The following is a 20,337-nucleotide window of genomic DNA, read 5'->3' as shown; positions in this document are numbered from 1 at the left end:
CCATCATCATTGTGAAGGTATACATTATTTTTGTTTTGATTTTTTTCTTCTAATTTATGGTGAAACTTCTTAATTCGTATGTTTAAACCCATGTTTTAACCAAGTGGAATGCATATATACCTTCAGTTTTTTCTTCAAGTGATAAGTTATAGTTATTCAAGGAAAGAGGGAATAAATCCATTTATATTATAAATACTGGGCACTTTGGTTAAATTTGTCCCAGTTTGTTCAAGACATGATTCCTTTGCTTAAACTTTAAGACTAGATTCACTTTGGTTCCCTGGCCATTTAACTGCCAAAGTTGGTTAGAGTCAGACATTTTCTACTTTTTGGAGGTGCTTTGGAAATATTATTGGGGAATTTTCGTTTGTATTCTATTTTTTGGTAAGCAAGAAGTGCTGTGTAAAAGAGTGAATTTCAGTGTTCCACACTGAATACCATTACCTCCCATAAAAATTTTATTTCTCATGTTTCATGTTACAATTTTAGTGAATTATTTCAAACCTCTCAGAGTTGGATCCTGGAATTAATATTCTTGGCATAGAATGTCTTGATCCTTTGGATAAGAAAAAAATTCTCACGTATATAGTTGGTTAAAATGTTGGGTTTCATCAAGGATCAGCCTTAAGCCTTTATTTGTTTGCACATATCATGGATGACTTAACCAGGGGCATACAAGAGGAGGTTCCTTGGTGTATGCATTTTGCGGATGATATTTTTTTGGTGGATTAGATAAACGCAGAGATTAATGCCAAGTTAGAGCTGCGGAGATCAACCTTGGAATAAAAAAATCTTAAGATAAGTAGAACTAAAACGGAATATATGGTGTGTAACTTAGCCACATTAGGATGGATAATGAGTTGATGAATATTAAGAATAGGGAGATTCCACAAAGTGACTAATTTAGATACCTTGGCTCATTCATAAATAAAAAATGTGACATAGAGGATGATGTTGCTCAGAGAATTAAAATAGGATGGATGAAGTGGAAAGGTGCATCCGGGGTGCTCTCTGATCGGTGCATTCTTTTAAAGTTGAAAGGAAAATTTTATAGGACTGTCATACGACCGGTTATGATGTGTGGTGCGGAATGGTGAGTAGTTAAGAATTGTCATATAAATAAACTAAATGTAGCGGGGATGAGGATGTTAAGATGGATGTGTGGCAAAACTAGGAAGGTTAAAGTAAGGAATAACCATATTAGAGCTGGGTTGGGAGTAGCTCCGATTCATGATAAGCTTCGAGAGAGTCCTTTGAGATACATAGCCATGTTCAATGGAGGCCTTAGGATGCCCAAGTACGGAGGAGTGATTTGATTCAGATTGAGGGAACTAAAAGAGCCAGGGGCTGGCCTATTATTTATAACCATAGGAGAAGTGGTTATGAAAGAGTGAGCTGTTCTTTGTGATGATATATGATTGGAGACTTGGTGGTCTATTTTGATTATGGCAACCTTGTAGAATACTAAATGATTTCTCTACCTACTATGGTTCTCCCTGTGTTTTTTTTTTTTTCCTCTTCTATTTGGCAATTATCTGGAGTTAGATGTTCATATCTCTCTGAATATTCTTTGTATTATTTAACCATTTAAAGTACTATTAAACTCTTTTTATTTCCTTACTAAAAAAAAAAAAAAACCCTCTGGAAGGGGATTCCTTCTCTAAGAAGGGCCTCCATCAAAGCAAGGGAAATGGTCCTAAGATTCTTTGCAGAAACAGTTCCAGGGTCAGATAACCTGTGTTGAACCACTCTGGAATGAGTCCCTTTTGTCAATAATAATCAATATCTTACCCAAGGTCAGCTAGCATAAAAATCTTGATGCCTTGATGGACATATATATTAGGAGAACCTTACAATTTGTTCTCACTTCTATCAATGCCCTCTAGCCTCAGTTCCAGTGTCTGTTGAACTCCATTTGACAAGGCATGAACCACCATGTCAAGTGCACTTCCGCTATCATAGAATTACAGATCACTTCTTGTTTACTCAAATATCAGATTAGCTACATTCCATGCATTTATGCAGATTAACATCCTCTTTCCCTGGAGATATAACCACATTGAAAACTGGGTTAGTTGAATAGCTCTAAGCCTAAGGCGGTCATTGCACGTCTCACCGTGTTTAGGTAGCACGGTCCTGCCAGGCAGCTTAACAGTAGAGGATCCAAATTGACCATTTCATGCATGCTTTCCAGATTAAGTGACCTGGTATGTTAACAATCCAACCATATCTAAATCCCAACACCATATTGGTTTAGAAGTTTTAGAGGTGGTTCAGAAGTGATATAATACATAATAGGAATTGGTGTCAGGAAGTAAAATGGAGTTGTTTCAATACCCCAGGCCCCAGCCAACATGGCTTCCTGGTGTACACTAGTAGCAGTTCATGCTACATTCCAGTTAGGGGTGCAAATTTGGCCTTGTCGGCCCGAACCTGCCCTAGCTCGCCCTGAGCCCGAACAGGGCCTGGGCTGAGATATTTGGCCTTGAGGGTGGGTCAAAGCTGGAAATTTCTGACCCTGAGCTTGGCCCGACCCGACCCTGATTTAAGTTATACTATAAAATGTATATTGATATAATTTATACATTATAAACTTTAAATTTGACCCACATTTTTTTATATAATTTATTATATATGAAGAATAAGTGTTCTAATATATTTTATTATATTGTTATTTATGTAAAATTGATACTGGTCTTCCTGGCCCATTCGAGCCCATGCATTTCTTTCCTCCTCCCCATGATCAGGGCCAATCAGGGTCAACCCAGCCTGACCCTAAGGGCGGGTCAGGGTTGGATTTTTCTGGCCTTGAGTCAGGGTCAGGTCGGGCCTGGGCCCAACTAAGGGGACTTAGGGTTGGGCTTGGGTTTTATAAAGCCTGGCCCAATCCGACCTGTTGCAACCCTAATTCCAGTAGGTGGAACTTGGGCTTGGGCTGATGATATCAAACACCATAATAGAGATGGCATGGACTCAGGCTTCACTGTGCTTTAAATCAAGAAAGAGCATATAGATCCAGCAATAAGAGATGGTCATGGGTTCAAGTTCTGAAAAAAGCTTTTTTGGAAATAGGAGTAAGGCTGTGTACATTTGACTCTCCCTGGATCCGTATTAAACGTGGGAGCCTTATGCCCTAGGTACGACCTTTTGATAAGAGATGGATAAGGCCAAAGACGACCTCCACCATTTTACCTGTTTTTTGGTTGTTGAAAAATCATAGCACAACGTTCTAAACATAGAGTATCTACACGTCTCAAATCTCAACAGTAGCTTTAAACCCCTCCACGGCCCACTAAAACTAAAAGGACCACCACACGTCACTGTCACGAAAGTGGATGAATTGAGTTTATTAATTAAAGCATTGACTTTTTCAAATGTCAAATATAATAAAAAAAAGGATTGGCTTTAATTAGTAGTGGAAAAATAGAATTGGAGAAATAATGCTACTCAATCGTGCCTGATACACTCCCTCTCTATCTTGACACATGATCGTATGAAATGACTATTGTATCTCTAATTATTTCTAAGATTTTAGGGGCACGGCGGCCATTTCATGCGCCCGTGGTTGGTGGCGTTCTCTTTCCTTTTTTTTAAGTATGTAATGTTGCAAACTCCATTATACCGGACAAAACCTAAAGATATTTTAAGGGTGTTTTTGTGGGATTTGCCGATTTGTAGTGGCTTATAATGGGACCTCACGTTCTGTGGCTTTTTTATTTTTTATTTTTGGAAAACTAGTTCTGTGGCTTTGGCTTTATTAAAGTAAAAAGCTACTTTTATTTTTTCGTATGCTCTTTTGGGGAGCGAATCTCCGAAGTTTGGTGAGATATCTTACCAAAATTGGATGGTGTTAAACAATGAGTTTCAAGATCGGTGGCAGGAGCCTGATTGTGGTTAAGAATTTAGTTTTTCTTCATCGGTGGTGTTGGGATATAAGACCAGGCATGACGAGAACGGGCTGTAGAGGTCGTGGATCCAGGCCCTCGTCAGGGGCACAGCAGATACAAGCACACATACCCAACCTCGTGCCAATAGCGCACGGCTCGTCATCTTATGAGATGGTAGCGAGCATGAAAGAAATATCCTTCGCAGCTTGTGTAAGCAACTCCAAGTCTGTCGTGGACCAACAAGGTCCGAGACTTCTGCCGACGTCACACCCAATCCGGCACATGAGAAGTAATGGATAAACGTTATCCCCGAATTACACTCTCCAATGGTCTCACTCCACTCCGAGATTCTAGCTTACCAATCCAAGCACAACTCAAACTCTCAACCATCTTAAATAAGGGAGGTAATACACGTCCAATCCATCAAAAAACTCTCATTGAATTGACTTTTGCTCAGAGATCTAACTTAAGCATCAGAGTGAGATCACCAGCTACGCCCGTTACTCTCTGCTAATTCTTCTATTGTAGGCAGAGCACGCTCCCGTAGGATTTTTGACGCAACAGTTTGGCGCCGTCTGTGGGAACTATACAATTCTCAAAGCCTTAGACTCTCTATCAGACTGAACCTGAGATCATGGCCGGAGAACCAAATGTCGTTCCCTCCAACACTGGAATTCCACCAGTCGTGGAAAACCCTGCAACACGCCGGGCAACGAAGAGCACTCTCAGCGGCAGGAATACAGGAAAGCAAACCCAACAACGGCGAGCGATTACTGCACCCGTCGACCCCCAGATACCGACAGCGGGAGAGGTAGCAGGAACTCAACCTTCGGCAGCAATGGAGGCTAGGCAAACTACAGTACCAGATCAAGGCCAGTCCAGCCGTAGTACTAGGGCGTTGCCCCCCCGCCACCACTGCCTCAGGGATTTGTCCCAAAGACAAATCCTAGCGCGCTTGCCAATGTTGGCCAAATCCAGGACTTGTAGCAACAAGTCCTTAATCAGAATGGGGTCCTAAGGGACGTAGTTCGAGAAATGTAGGCATTGAGGGCAGCAACTGTGGCGGCAGCAACTGTGGCGATAGCTACAGCTGCGGGCCTGCCTCCAATGCCGGTGCCTCTTCCAGCGCCGGTCCTGCCTTCGGTACTCCCCAGGACTACCCAGGAGAACCCGAGGCTAGCGGGAGATGACGTACGGACATCAGGTAGTAGGGTGGGGTCATCGCACCCATCCAGGCAAGGCTTGCCCCCTCCGAGAACTGTGCGCACGAGGAACCTGCCTACTAGGAGCAGATCCTCTCGCGTTGAGGAGTTATCAGTATCTACTAACCAAAGGACCCATGGCAGGACTGAGAGAACCCGTTCCAGAGCATCAGACGCACACATTGATAAGGGGGGCCAGCAGAGGTCGCCTCGACGTGACCTTAGGGACAAGTTAAACGCCCGTCGTGGTGCACTGACGCTGTCAACAACCAAGTCATGAAAAGCAAGCTTGACTGTAAGCTCAGAGAGATGAACACGAAGATCACGGTCCTGGAAAAGGGAACCGCCCCAGAAGAAAGTTTCAGACCAGGCCAACATCCTTTTACAGTGGAGCTTATGAGGGCCGAACTACCTAAGGGCTTTAAGTCCCCTACGTTCGAGGCTTATGATGGGAAGGGCGACCCCAATGACCACATCAGTTACTTCAACGCCATGATGACAGTCTACGGCAGGTCCGATGTGGTGTCGTGTCGCTCCTTCCCCACCTCTCTCAAGGGACCCGTGGCACTGTGGTTCGTAAAATTGAAGCCCAACTAGATCAGAAGTTTCACGGAGTTGGCCATGTAAAAGAAGACAGCAGCCAACCTTTTGGCCGTCAAGCAACGTTCTGATGAGTCCATCAGAGACTATATCGCCCGCTTCAAAGCGGAGAGCCTGGAGATTAAGGACCTAGATGATGCTATGGCCTTCAACGCCCTGCATAACGGGGTCACCAACCATGACCTGGTGAAGTCGCTCGCATTGGACCTAGTGACGACCATGCTGCAGCTACTGGATCGCTGCTACTAGTACACTAACAAGTTCGATATCATGAAGGCAAGAAAGGCAGTGGAAGGCAAGGCCCTAGAGAAAAGGAGGGCAAGCGAGAAGGATGAAAAGAAGAAGGACACTAAGAGAGCGAGGTCTGACAAAGACCAAAGTCCTGATTACACCCCGCTCAATACTACTAGGACCAAGATCTTGATAGAGGTCCATGACCAAGGTTTACTATAATGGCCTAGGCCGATGTTCTCGAACCCCGAAGACAGAAACAAGGGCAAGTACTACAAGTTCCACAGGGACGTCGGGCATGACACCAAGGATTACAGACAGTTGAAGAGGGAAATTGAGGACGTGATCCAAAAAGGCCACCTGAGGTGTTATGTAAAAGGAGACATAAGGGACAACTCTAGAGGTCGTGAAGCTGCAAGAGATGACCATAGAGGGGACGATAGAGCTCGTAGAAGAGATGACCGAGGTCTCCAGGATAACAGGTGTAACGACCACAGAAACCAGAATGAGGCCAACATGTCCACGGCCCCTGCTATCCTCACCGTCTTGGGAGGACCAGGGCAAGAGTCGGCACGCAAAGCTAAGGCCAAAGCATGGTTCGTAGCAGTAGCAAAGGTCCCTGAGAAGAAAGCACGTACAGAACCAGTAATCACATTCTCTGAAGGGGATATGGAAGGGTTAAGCTGGCCACACAACGATGCTGTCGTGGTTCAGGCAGCGATAGCCAATCGACCAGTCCACAGGATCCTAGTGGACACTGGGGCATCTGTGGATATGCTATCCTACGATGCATACCTACAGTTCGGGTTTGAGCCAAGCACGTTGAAGCCCGAGACAACGCCCTTATACGGATTCTCAGGCGCACCAGCCTCGATCGAAGGATCAGTGGAGCTCCTGATGACAGTAGGAACAGCCCCACGCCAGAAAACCATAAAGGTCAACTTCATGGTAGTTCGCGTGGCAACCACCTACAACGCCATCCTTGGCAGGCCTAGCTTGAACGAGCTGAGAGCAGTAGTTTCCACCAAGCACTTGAAGGTAAAGTTTTCCACTCCTAACGGCGTAGGGGAATGCCAAACTGAGCAGAAGAAAGCCTGTGAGTGCCATGCTGCATTCTTAAAAGGTATTAAGGGCAACTGCAGGGGAACGGCCTATCAGGTGGAGGTCACGGATAATCGCGAAGAAGATAAGCGCTATCAGCGGGGTGAGCCAGTAGAGGAGCTCATGGAGGTCCCACTGGATGAATAGAGCCCTACAAGGGCTATAAAAATTGGGTCTTCACTAAGCGGAGAAGAGGCGAGGGAGCTCACCTTATTCCTCTAGAAGAACAAGGACGTATTTGCCTGGTCAACAGCTGACATGCCAGGCATACCCCGTCACATCGCCGAACATGCCCTGCATGTGGACCCCAATAGAAATCCAGTACAGCAGAAAAGGAGAACGTTCGTGCCAGAGCGACAAACCGCGATGAAAGAGGAAATAGAGAAATTAAAGACATTCAGCTTTATTAGAGAAGAACAATTCCCTACCTGGCTTGCAAACGTAGTGATGGTTCCCAAACCAAATGGAAAATGGAGGATGTGTGTGGACTACACCGACCTCAATAAGGCATGCCCCAAAGACGAGTACCCATTACCCAGGATCGACTTGCTGATAGATGCGATGGCTAGACACGAGAGGCTGAGTTTTATGGATGCTTATTCCGGGTACAACCAGATCCTGATGAAAGAAGGAGATGAGGTGTACACAGCATTCTGATCCAACCAGGAGAACTTTGCTACCTGGTGATGCCGTTCAGGCTAAAAAAAGCGGGAGCAGCCTACCAAAGAATGGTAAACAAAATTTTCAAGTCCCAGATAGGCAGGAATATGGAGGTATACGTGGATGATATGCTAGTAAAAAGCATCAAGGCCCAGGATCACTTGGCCGATCTGGACGAAGCATTCCAAGTGTTACGGGCTCATCAGATGAAGCTGAATCCAGCCAAGTGCGTCTTCAAGGTCAGTTCTGGCAAATTCCTGGCTTATATGGTGCCCCAAAGAGGGATTGAGGCCAACCCTGCAAAGATCAAGGCTATACAGGAAATGAGCCCGCCTAGGACCGTTCGAGAAGTATAAAGGTTGAATAGAAGAATTGCAGCACTGGCACGCTTCGTGTCCCGTTCGGGGGACAAATGCTTACCTTTCTTCAAAACCTTGAAGAATCTGAAGGATGTAAAGGGCTTCACGTGGACAGAAGAATGTCAGAAAGCTTTCGAAGACCTCAAAGCTTACCTTACCAACCCACCTCTGTTGACGCGTTTGGAACAAAAAAAAGAGCTACTCTTGTACCTGGCGACGTCGCCAGTAGCTGTAAGCGCCACCCTAATAAGAGAAGAAGATGAAATTCAAAAGCCTATATACTATGTCAGTCACGTCCTGCTAGATGCGAAAACTCGCTACCCCAAGATCGAGAAGCTTGCATTTACGATGGTGAAAGCAGCCCAAAAGCTAAGGCCATACTTCCAAGCCTATCCAATAGCAGTCATGACTGACCAGCCCTCGAAAAAGGTGCTCCACAAGCCTGATGTATCTGGGAGGTTAATAGCCTGGGTCCTAGAGCTGAGCAAGTATCAGATCGAGTATAGGCTCAGAACAGCTATAAAGGGACAAGCTCTGGCAGACTTTGTGGTTGAGTACACGCAGAACGAAAATGAGCTACAGCCCAGCCCAGCACCATCTTGGACCATGTTCGTAGATGGGTAAAGTAACTCAAAAGTTCGAGGAGCCGGCTTCATCCTAACTAACTCGGAGGGCTTCAAAATACAGTTTGCGATGTGCCTTAACTTCCCCGCCTCAAACAATGAAGCAAAGTACGAAGTGTTGATAGCAGGGTCGAGAGTGGCCAAGGCCATACAAATCAAGAGGTTGGCTGTACGAGCTGACTCACAGCTAATCGTGAATCCAGTCAACAGGCATTACGAAGCTAAAGATGATCGAATGGCGGCATACTTAGCGGTGGCCAAAAAGATGGTGAGCTCATTCGAGGCGTTCAAGATGAATCGGGTGCCCTGTAGCGAGAACGAGAAGGCTAACGTGCTCTCGTGCCTATCCACTGAGGTGATGACATAGCTAGATGGATCAGTATACATTGAGCATCTAACTGAACCCCCCCACCAGGTCCAAGAGGTCACGACGATCGAGATCGAGCCTAGCTGGATGGATCCTATCGTCGCATACCTAAGGGACGACATTCTACCCAAAGATAAAACTGAGGCACGCAAGGTTCGAGGTCGCGCGGCTCGCTATATGATGATAGAGGGAGAACTTTATAAAAGATCAGTCTTTAGTTCATTGCTAAAATGTCTGACCCCCACACTTGCTCTGAATGCCCTAACAGAGGTCCACCAAGGCATATGTGGCAGTGTTATGGGGGGACGCCATCTGGCTTATAAAGTCTTACGAGCAGGGCTCTACTAGCCCAACATGCAGAAGGAATAGATTCAATACGTGAGGAGGTGTGCAATACCACACCAGCCCGCTACAGAGCTAGCCTCCATCCTTAGTCCTATCCCCTTTACCATGTGGGGAATGGACATCTTGGGGAACTTCACCCCAGCCTTAGGAGGAAGGAAATATCTGGTTGTTACAGTTGATTACTTCACCAAATGGGTGGAGGCGGAGCCATTCACAAAGATCACACGACAACACATGGAAAATTTTTTTAGAGATAAGATTATCTACCGGTTCAGCCTGCCGAAGATACTGGTGACTGACAATGGGAAACAATTCGATAATCCACAATTCGGGGCATTCTGTGCCCAATATGGCATCGAACACCGAACGACCTCGGTTGCATACCCCCAAGCAAACGGCCAAACAGAAGTGACCAACCATACCCTGCTCACAGGGGTGAAAAGAAGACTAACAGAGGCGAAGGCAAGGTGGGTTGACAAACTCCCCAGTATATTATGGTCATATCGAACTACCATTCAAATGCCCATAGGGGAGAGCTCGTTCCGACTTACCTAAGGGACTGAAGCACTAGCGCCGGTTGAGGTTGTAGCGGGATCACTTAGAAGTCTAAACTTCAATGAAAGAACGTATCAGGATGGGCTCAGAGCCAACCTGGACTTCCTAGATGAGGTCAGAGAGGATGCATTGATGAGGAACGTGGCTTACAAACAAAGAACGGCCCGCTATTATAATTCCAAAGTCAAAGAAAGGATATTTCGAGCTGGCGACTTGGTGTTACGAAAAGTAAGTGCCTCCCAACCACAGCGTTAGGGCAAGTTGAACGTGAACTGGGAAGGACCATATGTGGTCTCCAAGCAAATCAGACCGGGTACTTATCGCTTGAACACCCTAGGGGGCAACAAGATACCTCGACCCTGGAATTCAAAAAATCTGAAAAAAATTTATCAGTAAGAGGTCGTTGTAAACTATTGCTTTTGTTTAATGAAATCTTAGTTTGTGTCAAGCTTTGGGCAAGCACCATTAGGAAAATCTAGCTCCCTAAGTTAGCATGAAAGTTTGATCTCGAAGGTCAGCAAGAAAGCCTAGCTCGTTGAGTTAGCATGAAAGTCTGATCTCAAAGGTCAGCAAGAAAGCCTAGCTCGTTGAGTTACCACAAAAGACTGATTTGCTGGGTCAACAAGAAAGTCTAGCTCGTTGAGTTAGCATGAAAGTCTGATCTCAATGGTCAGCATGAAAGTCTAGCTCGTAGAGTTAGCATAAAAGACTGATCTACTGGATCAGCACGAAAGTCTAGCTCGCAGAGTTAGCTTGAAAGACTGATCTACTTAGTCAACAAGAAAATCTAGCTCGCAGAGTTAACACAAAAGACTGACCTCCTTGGTCAGCACGAACGGTTAAGCCTTAAAGCCAACACCAATGCTTAGTTAGTTACACTAAGAGACTAACAGAACAAAGGTCTGATTCATGAAGATAGCAGAAAACTGCTGACTAAGGGCACAACAAGATCGTAGCTCCCACAAATGGAGGAAAAGCACAAGTAAGAAAAATAAAAGAATCTTTTATTAATGCCTCTGTGAAATACAAGTACACGAGGGGGTTACAGTATACAAAGACAGTTACAGAGATCGTTTCATGATCCAAGTACATCTCCATGAAAGGAGAAAATGTGGAAAACTGAAACCCATTAGCAACGTGAGTCCGAGATAGACCGCCTTGGAGCTCTCGAACAAAAGAAGGCTGATGAAGCACAAGCACCAGGGGCCGCAAAGTGTGAGATAGAAGTAGCAATAACAACAGCATCGGATAGATCAATACGGAGCTCATCAAAAGGTTCTGTCCCTGAGCGACCCTGAGAATCAAGAACAGACCGCCCAGCCAAATGGAAATCACCATACAGATGCTCTGGGACCCAAGAAGCTCAGTCATCACCTCTCCACCTCCACCAAGGACGAAGAGCTTGAAGAGCACGACCGAGCTACGACCTTAGGTCCTCCAATACACCTAATAGTTCCACATCACAACCTACCAAATACGTTAACAGTGGAATAGGGTAGGGAGCGGTCCCCTCAAGATTCTCCACCCCTTTGATGTAACCTTACCACTCCAATAAGTTGGCATGGAAGGAAACACAAAGGGGATGCCCCACGGCCAATCGCTCGAAGGACAGGGCATGTCGATCGAGGATTGAAGCTGTGAGGGCCAATGTCGATAGAAGATTGAAGCCAAAAGCAACACCAGCAAAGGGATCAAGCTACCGGAATCTGGAGCCTCCGTATCTGAAAAAATGGTGAAGCCATGCACGACGAAAGAAACGCAAACCCCAGGGGAGGAAGAAAAGTAGCGAAGTAGGAGAAGGAGCCATGATTCCGTGAATAATACAAGAGTTGAAAGGCCCAGTCTCTATTTAAAGAAGAAAGGCGATGGTTCAGAGTTCTGAACCACAAAGGGGGTAAGTTATGTCATAGACCAGGTGGCTTAGTCTCATTGGCTCACACTCCCCGCAAACGTTGGAAAGGATACAGGTACAGAGAAACGATGGTTCAAAGTCCAAAACCACATAAATGGTAAGCTAGGTCATGGACCACATGGCCAAACCCTATTGGTCAAGTCTCCCCAAAAGGATTACAAAAGGCACCAATACCGGGATGATGATTCGGTTCACGTGCCCAACTAGGGCACGTGTCCATTCCTCGTTGGCTTTGGGTCTCTCCAAGAAACTTGAAGGGCATCGTTATCAAGATGGCAGTTCAAAAGTCGGCTCTCATAAATGGTAAGAGAAAATCAAAGGTCAATCGAAAAGGAAAGGTAATAAAAGCTTACATGGAAAATCTGCGGAGAATATTTGGGAAAGATTCAAAGTCATAATGACGCTTACATCATGAAAGGGGATGAAACGTCATAAGGAAGCCAATTTCAAAGGGTTAGTCAGCAAAACCTAGCCCGAGAAGGTGACATGGGGGCGCGACCTGGGAAGTCGGCTAGCTTGCGCAAGTAAGAGGAAGGACAGAGGAAAGTACGTGCTCCAACACTTAAAGAAAATATGTTTCATTTATGGCAAGTTAAATATTTACATATCAAAACAAAAAGCAAAAAAAAATAATAAAAAAAAAAGAAAAAAGGGGGGAACCATTAGAATCTTCAATTGTTGGTCGGAGGATCAGAAGCAACAGTCGCACTAGTCGAGGATGAGTCTGCTGGAAGAACGGGAACTGCAGGAGTAGAGGTCGTGTCCGTTGGAGGAGGCATAGGGAGAACAGGTCCTTCTACAATGGTTGCAATGGCGACAGGAGGAGACGTCGAAGGGAGGTCGTCCATAACTGCAGGATCTTTTATAACCGCCGGCAACTCTGGAGACGCCGGAGCAGGGGGTCTTCCATGACTGCAGGATCCTCTATAGCCACTGACACTTCCGGGGTCGTAGGAACAGGAGGGACATAATAGCCAAAGCCAGAGAAGTTATAGCCTGGGGTCATCTCGAGGACGTGTTTCATGGTGTCATTGACTCCACCCCTGTAACCCTTGTGGCTCACCTCCTTCATGCGATTTTTAGCTCCTCAGAAGACTTAAAGGCCTCCACGGCCTCCCTAACGGCATCTTCAATCACTTGAGGTTGTTGCCCTTGGAATGCGACGAAGTCCTCCTGGATGGTGGCAGTCTTTCGCTTCTCCATGGCTGTCTCATTATTCGCTAGTTTCAGCTGTGTCTCCAGCTCCTCGATGTGCTCAGTAAAAGATTTGATCGCATCCTCGTGGCCCTTAGCCGCCTCAGTCAAAGAAGAGATGGTGGTCCCAGCAACTACCGTCTGCTCCTTCGCAGCTTCTCTCATCTTTTTCTCCTCCTCATAAGAGGCGGACAGACTTGCTACAAGCCATCGTAGCTCACTCGCCCCCCGAGTAACCTACAGAGAATGGGATGACATCAGAAATGCCCTGAGCAAACCAAGGAGGAAATCAACTTAGTTCGAGGCTCACCCTAACAAAATCTAGCACGAACGAATTAAGAAGTTCACGAAATTCATCGACGTCACTAGCAAGCCCATGATCCATCAACTCCCCAGCAACACGAGGAGAATGGAGAGAAGACTCGCCCTCATAAACCTCCCACTGAAACTGGAGATGCTTCTTCCCCTTGGGAGGAGGCAAGACACCCGTCTCACCCTTGCCAGATTTCCCCTTTGTGAGTTCCTGGGGAGCTGTCTTGGAGGCCTTCGAGGCCTGGAGAGGCCTTCACGCGCCCTCTTCTCAGGGACCTTAGGAGGCAAGACCTTGCAGGACTTCTCTGACGGCAGGACCCTGCTGGATTTTTCCATCTTCCCCTTACCCTTGGAGGGGACCTCTTGTCTCCTCTGGTCACCACCAGAGGGCGCTGAACCCCCTATGGAAATGCCCGGGAGTGAAGGGCGAGTTGATCATTTGATTTGCTTCTCCAGGGCCTTTTGCCTGTCCGATACAACCTCTTTACGAAGGTCATTGAAATCTGGTTCGTAGTCCACTGAAAGAAAGACAAAGACAAGTCAGAAGCCAGTTCGTGAGCACTAAAGAAACAAGTTTACTAGGGGAGGGACTAACCCTGCGCTGAGCTCAGTCCATACTCAATCAGCAGATCCTCATTTTTTAGACCATGTACATCGAAGGTCGTGCCCTGTGCCACTAGCTCGAGGGACCGCTGATCGTATGAGCTCAGCATGGGGACCCGATTCACCAAGTGCAACAGCCCGGACCCCCACTCCGCTCTGAAGGGATTATTCTCAATGTGCGCAAAGAAAAAGCGATCTTTCCACTTCTTCGCGGAGTTGGGTACGTGAGAGACGAACGCCTTAGGTCTATATGACCCCGTCGTACTACGCAGAGCTACCTAGAACCATTCGTCCCCAGTCTTCTTCAGATAATAAAAGTAAAGAAAAAGTGCCCATGAAGCCTTACGACCGAGCTGAGCGAAGAAACAGTAGAAGCTTAGGAGGTGCTTCCAAGCATTCGCCACTAATCTACTAGGGGAGATCCTGAAGCGATGAAGCACTTCGAGAATGAAATGGTGTATAGGGAAGCGCAGGCCACACTGAAAGGCGACCTCGTACAGGCATACGGTGCCCGATTGTGGGGTGTTTACCCTCTCGGCTCTATTAGGAACCCACGTCTCCACCCACGAAGGGAAGCCGTATTGGGCTCAAAGAGCAGCCAGCGAATCCTTAGTCATGGAACTCTCAAAGGCTGCCACACTGGTAGGCCTCACCAGGTCACCCTCTTCCTCGTTAACACTAGAGGCCCCATCGTCGTCGGCAGTGTGCTCTGCTAAAACCTTAGTCGACGTCTGCCCGTCGCGGGGGGGAGCGGCGAAGCCCTGCGTCAAATGTTGGACCCGGGCAGAAAACCTTTTTGACCCAAAGAGTGTAGACCACTCCTCTTGGGTCCCCTCGAAACTCACTTCGGGGTCAGAACCCCCACTTATCTCGGCAGTATTGCCAAAACCCCTGTTAGACTCTGCCCTAGATGAAGAAGAAGACTTGTCTAGAGAAAACTTACTGGTAAAGATTAGCGAAGATTGGGAACAAAGAACATAGTATGATCGGGTGTACGCCACAGGCTCGCAAAGGAAGAACTCCTCTTAAAATGCTCAAGAATCTGTGAAAGTGATAACCACCGGAATAACCGCAGCGGCAAACCACCGGAGCAACAAGAAGCACAGAGGGTAAAAATCCCCAATGACGACGGAAGTCAGTAAAAAGTCACTGTAAAAGTGAAACCCAAATTTATGCACTCAAAGAAGGAGGAATGCTTCCAAGATCCAAGGGCCAAGGGGCTCGCCCCATCAGATGGCCAGAGGTACCTGACAGTTGGGATTGCCCATGGTAATTAAAACTCAAGCCACGTGGCTAAACCATAGTGGGGGGCTTAGCGTGACAAGGATCAGCCAACGGTGGGTCTAGCCCAGAGGTTATAATGCCTACGGCCACGTGTTCGTACCAAGAAGGAACGTCAAGCGTCGCCTTGAGTTGAGACACCTTTAGGGTTTTGGCCACGTGTCAGACAAGGGCCAGAATGATAAGTCACGCTCAGCCGCCAAATTGTCATGTCACACGCACCAGAGTGGCCATCACAAAGCAGGTTGAACTCAACTCCTCTGGACGCCTGCGTCCAGGAGAGTGGGGGGCTCGTGTTGGGATATAAGACCAGGAATGACGAGAACGGGCTATAGAGGTCGTGGATCCAGGACCTCGTTAGGGGCACAGCAGATACAAGTACGCATACCCAACTTCGTGCCAATAGTGCAAGCTCGTCATCTTATGAGATGGTTGCGAGCATGAAAGAAATATCCTTCGCAGCTTGCGTAAGCAACTCCAAGTCTGTCATGGACCAACAAGGTCCGAGACTTCCGCCCAAGTCACACCCAATCCGGCGCGTGGGAAGTAATGGATAAACATTATCCCCAAATTACACTCTCCAACGGTCTCACTCCACTCCGAGATTCAAGCTTACCAATCCAAGCACAACTCAAACTCTCAACCATCTTAAATAAGGGAGGAAATACACGTCCCATCCATCAAAAAACTCTTTTTGAATTGACTATTGCTCAGAGATCTAACTTAAGCATCGGAGTGAGATCATCGGCTACGCCCGGTACTCTCTGCTAATTCTTCTCTTGTAGGTAGAGCACGCTCCCGCAGGATTTCTGACGCAACAGGTGGTGAATAAAGAATCTTTTCATCCATGGTGATTTAATATTATGATCAAAATTTAGAATGAGTGAATCGTATAAAAACAAAAACAAAAAAAAATTTAGGATGAGTGAATGTTGTCATGAACTCTCGCACCTTATTGTTGAAGGTCTAAAATATCGTTCTCCAATCTAATCAGAGGGTTAGATCTTATGGATGATGAAATTCTCTGTTCACCATGGGTTAAGAGAAACTGAGTCCACCGAGGCCAATACGGGAGTCCTATGAATATGAATATGTTAAAAATTAGACATTAGGGAATAATCTACCTTACATTGTGCCAAGTACCCTCAACAGTTCTCATTTTAAATCAGCTCAATTTATTTTTCACTCTAGAAAACCAAAGTTCATTGAGAAAGCAATTGGGTTTAGGTGAACCTAATTAGGGTTTAAATAGAACCCAATATGAAAAAATTAATGGAAGATTAATAAAGATACGAATCAAGGTTTGTTTGGTTAGAATTGAGTATAGATAGCCAAAATGACTGAATCACACTTCTATGTGGCAAAATTAGTTGTACTCGTCCACCTATTTTTTAGACTTGCCTATTGAGAGAAAATCTTGCCATGAAATTTGATTTTTGTAACTGAATGGGACCTAATAAACTAAAGGAAAAATGAACTCTGTCCAAGGGTATGGCCACTGCATCAACATCCCAACCAATGAGAGAGCCTGTAGAGGCATTGACCAGGAAGAGCACCATGGTCATTTCACATGCCCCTATGTTTGGGCACAAGGTGCTCTCTTGGACAAAGAACACGTTCCCTAAACTAAATTTAATCTTATCTAAAATTACTATATAGTCACAATTTATGAAATTGTAATCGATTATACTATATAGCTTACACCAAGCACACTTAGGTTGCATTTGGTATGCATTCTTGGAATGTATTCTGCAACTAGAATGCAGTATGAAATATAAAAATCGTTGTTTGTTTTGCATTTTCATTCTCAAAAACAAGAATGCGTCCAACAATGAGGTCTATCCTGGAATTCGATTTTTAAGCATTCAGGGTTATCGTTTTGACGGTCTCGTGCTTTTTACAACTTGCTTCTCTCGTCCCACCAAACTTAAGCATCTCTGATATTTCCTCAACTTCTTCAGCCATATATGTCTTTGGTAATGTCCTCCTTCTCCCACACCAAGATGGAGCGGTCAGCAGTGGTAGAGAAGACAGTTATTTAATTCTTCAACAACTAGAAGTAAATGAAGAAATGCTAAGAAGAGATGTGAACATTCTAAAATTAAGAATGCACTTTATTGAAACATGTATCAATGTTCTCATTCTCAGAAAAGAATGCATTATGCATTTTGAGAATGAGAATGCACATGCTTAGAATGGAACATAGCCTTAATACGTAGTGTATGCTACCAAGAAATTTTGAGCTATTATGCCTGTGGTGCATTTTTGTATATGTGGAATATTACACTACTTATGGTGGCAAGTTTGGTCTGACGATCCCGAGCTTGCCCAAAGTCTATCCAAAGCCCTGCAGGGCCTAGGCTAGGCTTTTCAGCCCATAGATTGGTTCATATATATGCGCAAGATAAGGGGCATGTTGTCTGACAAGTTTAGAAAAGATAAAATCTCAACCTTAATCTCAAATATTTCCTGGATCGACCTCCCTCCCTTGGATCACCTTATTCACCACCACTGGGATATTATCACTCATATCAAAATTCATCTGAGGCTAGCAGAGAATACCCCGATTTGGACTCTAACTCCCAAAGACCAATACACTATGATCTCCGGGTGGGATTCCATCCGCCAAAGATTGAACCGTGTCTGATGGCATGGCCTGGTCTGGTTCAAGAACCGTATACCTCGCTTTAGCTTCATAGCCTGGCTCGTAAAGAGAGGAGCCCTCACCACCAAAGACAAAATTTTTGCTTGGGGCATCGATCCGGACCACTTTTGCACCTTTTGTCGAGTCACGCCACAGTCTTTTGACCACCTCCTCTGTTCTTGTCCCTTTTGTTTGACTATCTGAAGGGAGACCCTTAGGCTCAATGGGTACACCAGAATCCCAAAAAAACAATTGGTATGATAAAATGACATGGCTTGAGTGTTATACCCGCACCCCGGATCATAATTAATTATTATTTCTTCCCCGTGACGTGTGGTTATCACTGCCACGTGCTGGTGAGCTGTTCTCACTGGTGGTCAAACCCAGTTACAAATTATTGATCATGATACGGGCTTACCATTGACTCACCATGGCAATGGAAAAGTAAGTTCTAGCCTCAAGTCTTATTAATTATTCTTCCCTTGGTAACCTCGAAGTGCGGGTCCGGGCTTGAACCGCTCGAGCTATTTTATGAGAGAAGGGAATAATTTAAGTTCGGGTCCCACGTACCTTTAGGAAGTACATTGGGGACTTATACCCATCTCTTATGAACCCATCTAAGAATGGGCTTTTCCCTAATTAAGGTTGTGGGCAGGCCCATTTGACTCTATTTGACCCATCTAACTTAGAGTACCCATTTAACTTGGGTGACCCATTTAACTTAAACTACCCATTTAGCCTAATGACCCATTTATCTTGGATCCACCCATTTAACTCTTGACCCATTTAACTTAAACTATCCATTTGGCTATTTGACCCATTTAACTTAGAGGATCCAAGGTCCATTTTCTTTAAATAAGACAAAGGGGGGGGAGAAGCATTCATTTCATTTCTTCTCCCATCTAACCTAAATCGTGGAGGAGAGAAAGAGGAGAGAAAGGAGAAAGAAGAAAGAAGAAAGAAGGAAGAAGGAAGAAGGAAGAAGGAAGGAGAGAAGGAGGAAGAAGGGTGGAGAAACTTGGTTGGAGGTTGGAAGAGCACTTCTTGGAGCCTCAACATGGAGCCTTCTACCTTGGGGTGGGTAAGCCATTCAATCCCATCTCTTTTCTTCTATTTTGGGTTTTGGGGTTTGGGAAATGGGAGAAATTCGACCTAGGGTTCTCTTGGAACCCAAGGAATCAATGGAACCTCTAAACCTAGACTATGGTGGAGTTATTTCACTCCATTACAAGCCCTAAGCCTAAGTAATCTCTTTCCATTTAAGAAATTTAAGGTTTCTAACATATTATGTCCTAATTTAGGTTCTCTTTGTTTTCTCTTAAATCCATGGGATTACATGGACCTAATGAGGTCTTAGAACCCTAATGGACCTAGGAGGAAGCTTTCTTGAAGCCTCCCTACCTTTAAACCCCTTGAAAAATGAATCCCTAGTGAGAAACCCTTCAATTTTCGGTTCTGCAGGTATGTGGTTTTACACTCGGATTCAGTGTTCTGAAACCACATCTGCATCCGACCTTGACTAAAACTATCCTAAGCCCCTGGTTAGCTAGGATTTACATGTGGTTTCAGACCTGCAAGAAACCACCACGAAATTACCTTCCGAGAAGGATTCCGTGAAGGTCGGATTTACACTCGGATTCGATTTTACGAAACCACATCCGCATCCGACCTTGACAAAAATTGTCCGAGCCCCTGTGAAGCTCGGATTTACACTCGGATTCAGTTTTACGAAACCACATCGCATCCGACCTTGACTAAAGCTGTCCCGAACCCCGGTTTCCTAGGATTTACATGTGGTTGCAGAATTTGGGCATGAAACCACTCCTGCAACCACTTCGTCTCGAAACCTTATACTTAAGTGTTTATGGGAGACCTTTTGGGGATCCGTTCCTTTCGCTCGTGTAACCTTATTCCACTCCTTGTATAGGTTAATATATTCACTTTTATGGCTTATTGCTTGATCGAGGCGACAAGCGATAATCGTGGTGCTTGGCGTATACGTTGTGAGTGGGTTTGGTTGTTTGGGCTTGATATTATTATTGCATTGTATATTATGTCATCATTATAAATTATTAAGCATGCTTGCGCATATTGCATACTTTTATATATGAATGTTATGATGTTAATTGGAGATGCTTTACTTTGATGGGTCTCGGTGCGGTGGGTGCGGTGCGAAACTCCCGGATAATATATATATTTATGAAGAAATTATGTTGAATGTCATGTTGAACTGTATGCGCCGTGCCGTGCTGGTAACCGGGCACTAAACCAGATGAAAAGTTGATGCGCCCGGATTACCTCTCGGGACGATAGGACCTGCATGTAGTATATTGTGGCTAGGATTTCACACCCTTATGCTACGACCCTTACCAACGGGGGTTTAGGTGTTGGGTAATCGTCACCGGATTACTGTGGAGGTGGGAGAGGCCGATCATGGTAGTATTGGTTATCGAGTCCGCAC

At 45.4% G+C, this 20,337-nt stretch overlaps 1 protein-coding gene across 1 annotated transcript; it reads left to right on the top strand.

Moving 5' to 3' along the window:
- Positions 1 to 6,154: 6,154 nt before the first annotated feature.
- On the top strand, positions 6,155 to 7,168 carry LOC122652742. Its single transcript, XM_043846571.1, has one exon. The coding sequence runs from the start codon at positions 6,155 to 6,157 to the stop codon at positions 7,166 to 7,168; it is 1,014 nt and encodes a 337-aa protein (XP_043702506.1).
- The last annotated feature ends 13,169 nt before the right edge of the window (positions 7,169 to 20,337 follow it).

Source organism: Telopea speciosissima, chromosome 1, assembly GCF_018873765.1.
Source record: "Telopea speciosissima isolate NSW1024214 ecotype Mountain lineage chromosome 1, Tspe_v1, whole genome shotgun sequence".
Classification (NCBI taxonomy): Eukaryota; Viridiplantae; Streptophyta; class Magnoliopsida; order Proteales; family Proteaceae; genus Telopea; species Telopea speciosissima.
Note: the sequence above shows the minus strand (reverse complement) of the source record. Positions and strands in the feature narration are given on the sequence as shown.

Excerpts from the sequence above, each read along its gene's own strand:
- LOC122652742 (XM_043846571.1), top strand. The coding sequence starts at position 6,155 with ATGTTCTCGAACCCCGAAGACAGAAACAAGGGCAAGTACTACAAGTTC.